Source organism: Aphanomyces astaci, assembly GCF_000520075.1.
Source record: "Aphanomyces astaci strain APO3 unplaced genomic scaffold supercont1.8, whole genome shotgun sequence".
NCBI lineage: Eukaryota > Oomycota > Saprolegniomycetes > Saprolegniales > Verrucalvaceae > Aphanomyces > Aphanomyces astaci.
This window is the reverse complement of record NW_009798271.1, coordinates 605,465-610,131: the sequence shown is the minus strand read 5'-3', so window position 1 is coordinate 610,131 and position 4,667 is coordinate 605,465. Positions and strand designations below refer to the sequence as shown.

General features: G+C 46.4%; 2 protein-coding genes across 2 annotated transcripts; one reads left to right on the top strand and one right to left on the bottom strand.

Moving 5' to 3' along the window:
* Positions 1-810: 810 nt before the first annotated feature.
* On the top strand, positions 811-1,431 carry H257_04666 (hypothetical protein; the record flags this gene model as incomplete). Its single annotated transcript, XM_009829260.1, has 1 exon — positions 811-1,431. The coding sequence occupies one exon, from the start codon at positions 811-813 to the stop codon at positions 1,429-1,431; it is 621 nt and encodes a 206-aa protein (XP_009827562.1).
* A 28-nt stretch (positions 1,432-1,459) lies between these two features.
* Positions 1,460-2,176, bottom strand: H257_04665 (hypothetical protein; the record flags this gene model as incomplete). The annotated part of the gene is made up of 2 exons (XM_009829259.1): positions 1,460-1,951; positions 2,024-2,176. 2 exons carry the CDS (start codon positions 2,174-2,176, stop codon positions 1,460-1,462), a joined length of 645 nt encoding a protein of 214 aa, XP_009827561.1.
* Positions 2,177-4,667: the final 2,491 nt, after the last annotated feature.

Sequence of the window (4,667 nt, the reverse complement as noted above, 5' to 3'; positions counted from 1 at the left end):
ACAGTAGAGAGGTTTAGCACTCATCTTTATCATTACCCTCAAATGTTTCTGCCAAAAGCGGCAGTGTGCCTATCAAAACTAGTTAATGATACTGCGAAACTTTATTCCAAATCATTGGATTGGAAGGATTGTGAGGACAACCATCATTGTCCTCACATACCATTTTCACTGACATCCACCCAACCAAGGCCACCCCGACCAAGCGACGCAATTTCACCGAAGAGGAAGACATCATGCTACTGATTTCCCTCACTCTTTGAAACGCCTGATTATGAACAAGATTTGGAGAGTACCAAAATATAAAGTGAAAACAATATTAGTTTATGGAGCATCCTGGCTATTCAATTGCATGGCTGACACGTGCTCGCTAAACGACGACAGGTCAGTGTCGAGAATGCCAGTACGGTTCCAGCAGTTCACAACAGTGACCGTAAAAACGACGCGGTCGTTTTTACGGTCCTTGGCATCGGAACGGTAGCTTAGTGTAGAGTGTTGTTTAATAGCACGTCCAATTGTTGCCTTTGATGGTGTGGGTACAAGGGCAAACTTTTGAGCAGCCCAGGCCGCCAGCTCAGTGTACGTAGCAACTGGATGTTGCATGTGATGAGCATAAAGCTCGTGCTTTTCGGCCAAGGTCATGCGCAACTTCATGTTTTGAAATGCTAACCCAAAACTTGCTCCAACATGCATGTGAGCTTTGAATTTTCGAATTCACCTCCAGTTTCGATATTTATAAGTTTACAAAAATTATTCAATTTGACCCGTTTCAAAGAGCGAGGGAAATCAGTACTTCGGCAAGTCACGCTGAAAATGCCGTTCCAAGCACGACGTGGCCAAGTCATGGAGCGTTGGACTGAAGTAGCGTCGGGATTGAACACGGCCGATGAATTCAGACTCACGGACATCGATGCCAAGAAAGCATGTAACTGTTTCATCCTCCTTCTCGATGCCCATCGAAAGGCCAACAACCAGTCCCAACAAGCGTCCGGTGTTGCAGAGGACGTTGGTGAGAAGGTGGTCCTCCTAGATGACCTGATGGCGGCGTACGATGACGTTAAGGGCGCCAAAGCGCGGCGCGCCGAAGCAAATCGACACGCGGCGGAACAAATGGAAGCGATGGGGAGCCAAATTCGTGCCGAAGCTCTCGAATCCTTGGGAAAACGTAAACGGGACAAAGACGGCGACGACACTGCCACAGGTGGAGGTAAATTCAAGACTGTTTTTACACTCATGCATGAGCAAGCCCAAGCCGACCTTGAGTTTCAACGTACAAAGTTTGAAACTGAAGTGAATGAACGGCGTTTGGACCGCCAGCTTTTGGCAGAACAACTTCGCCAGCAGCAGGAATCAATGGCTGAACAATTTCGTCAGCAGCAGCCATCAAGGATTGCTCTGATGAAATTGATAGTCAAAAAGTCTACTAATAATTAACAAGGATAGAAATTATATTAGATTTCAATTACTGTAACGTGTCGAGGTATTGGCGTAAGGTTGGAGGCGCCAAGTTGAAAAATTCGCTAATTTGGTTTCCACGGAAATAGCAGCAATGACAATTGGTTAGCACCATTGCAATAGCAACTACCTTAGCCACAGGGGAGAGTCGGATTTTCGATAACATTTTAAACGAAATGTATGCCCAGAGCGTCTTTACTAGCTTGAAGTTCCATTCCACTGATTGTCGAACGAGGCTCATCCACTTGTTGAACTGCATTTTTTCGTTGCTGAGGTCAATCCCCTTGAATCCCGAAATCAAGTAAGGCACAATTCCATACGCTGGATCGCCATACATCGCTTTCCCCCAAAACACGTTTCGGCACCCCCCCAGGTACTTGATCAATCCGCTCTCACGCAGCATGGTCGCATCGTGGCGCCGACCTTCGACCGGGCCAAAAAAGTGCTCATAGATACCGTCAGGTGCAGTGACTCCCTGATCGTTGAGGCAGTGGATGCGCTTGTGCCCACTGTAAATTTGTTTTTGTAGGTTAACGCCATCTCCCGTCGCTGTGATGCGGCATGTTTAGACTTTGGTGCCGTCGATGAAGCCAAACACGTTTGAAAGAGGCACCCCCTTGGAGGCGACAGCACTGCAGTACCGATCAATGTTCTTGGCAACGAGTTTTTGGTTGAAATACAGCAAAGACCCCCACTGCGCGTACAGCTCGTTGATGACGTGCATGAAAATGTCACACAAGGCGGAACGCAATCGTCCAAAGGTTTTAGTCATAGTTTGGAACCGAACGGGGAACGCCAACCGACCCAACAACACACACATGGCCTCGTCCCGGTGCACTCGGACGCGGTTCTGCGTGGTGATCACTGCAGGCAAACCATGAACAAAGCCTAACTGCTGATACCAGCGATGTCGAAACGATAGTCCAGGATAGCAGCGGCGTCAGTTGTCGTCTCGAGCGAGAAACGTATGTCGGGGATGAGAGGTCGTTCCACGACATACGCAGCCATTAGTGCAAGTAAGGTTGCTCGTTGGTGCGGAGTCTTGGCGAAGGGGACAAACTGCATGAGGTTACGCTGTGTGATTGACATGGTCGCGGTACCGATACTTCGTATGGCACACCAGCATCCAACGAAGGTATCCGTATTTCTCGCTTATCCGGATTATTGTTATGACAACGATGGCAAAAGAGTTGCGAAACGAATAATATTTTGTCATTATCATTATCCTTGTCGCCGAATTTGTCGAATATGTGAGGATGAGGGAAATGTAAAGATGAGTTGCTAATCCTCTCTAGTGAATTGAACGAACAGTGGGGTCTGTGAGTTGAACCGATTATGAAACTGACAAGAAAGTTGGAGCGTTTCATCGTTGTTGCGCTCGATGCACGATGATACAATCGCCGCCTGCGGATGCTTTGGCGCCGCCAGACCCAAAAGAGCCGCCTCGTCCTCGTTGCATCTCATTTGGTCGGTGGTAGCTCCTTTCTCTGTCTTCCATTTGGACCAGCCAATTCTTTGGATTGCCAAACCCGTCGCTTAAAGGCAGGAAGCATCGAATTGACAACCCTTGACGAACGCAACAACACTCAAACCACATTAACTTAACTGTCAAGTCGATTCGAAATTGGAGTGGTGTGCTCAATCGAATGAGCAGCACCAAATCGGCAGAGAATCGATCGACCAATCAAAAACCACAACTCGAATCATTGGTCAATCAAGTCACCTCTTCTAATGTCCTCAAATTTCACAATTTTGACTTTGACGAGCAATACCTTGGTGAAACATACATCAAATTCTATAAAGCTTGAGCATAAGATGTAGAGTGTTCAATCGTCTTTCACGTCTGGTAGTACATCCAATTCGTCATAGTTGTTGAGAAATAAAAAAAAAGCTAAGGCCCTGATCGGGGAATAACCCTGAACGACGTAATTTTGATTGGTTGATTTATCCGTATTCCGGTTGCATCCAGGGTTGACGTCGTTCAGGGTGGTCGTTTTCAACCCTGAGCGAAACCAACCCTGGATGCAATTAACCGTGCAATTTAATTTCCCTACACATTACAAGTAATAATATTATTGCAAATCATATTAATGTATTTTGCACAAATCGCCGATGTTTCCTCATCAGACGCACTCACCGATAGTTCGTGCCATCAATGAGACTCGACGCTTGTCGAAACCAATCGTGTTGCACGACACATCTACACAGGAGGCCAATGCCTCCAATGCTATCTATCTACCCGTGCGGTTCGTGCCGTAGAGGTTGCTGCTTCACTGCTACCAGCTCGTCAGCCAAGGATGCGACCGTAAGCTGATAGCAGCGAAGCAGCGGTGGCATGCGATGGTCGTATATGGTACCTCAAATAGGCGCTAACGATGAATATGATCAATATTCCGACCTCACCTAGTATTTGTATGCACTAATTTTGGCCAATGAATCGCCTCAATTATCTATTTCTACCTATCATACTGTAGTAGTATCTTATCCTACACCATTTTGACCAATCAAAGTCATTTAGGGGTAGGGATAGCTCAATTCTGTCGGTTTCCGACGAACGTTGTCGGAATGGAATCTGAAATATCGTGGTCTCACATACAAATTCGGAATATGTCGAACTATTTGGTGAACGATCACATACAAATGCAGTGATCGTTCACCAAATAGTTCGACATATTCCGACATTTAGGCAGTTACTCGTAATCAGGTTTGCTAAATATAGGAATGCGATATCCGTCATAATGCGATATCCGTCATAACGAGGCCGCTGCTCGTTGTAGTTATGTTTACACGTGAGTAAGTGGCGTTGCACCTTAGTTCATGCTATCCTCATCATACCTACGAAAGACTTACCCTACGGACGCATTAGGTCTTCATTCTAGGTGTACATCTGGGCCCTTACGTTTTCACTGTACCCTTCCTACTTAGTAGTATTCAATAGAATCGTTGTCGGAATGGGGTGTCGGAATGAGTATCTGGTCGGAATATTCATGCTATCGTTACTGTCACGAAGCAAGAAACAGGAGGTAGGCGAGGGTGATAGGCGTGTAGCAACTTTGCGCAGAGTGCCCAAGACAAACCAAGTGTGCGGGACAGGGAAAAAGCAAAAGTGACATTCAGTCGTTTACAACTATCTAGTTTTGTTCGTATTGGCTAAAACTCAGCCAAAGGAAAACACTGACCTGTGAGAACCAGCGCTCTTTTCCTTGTGCTAGAGC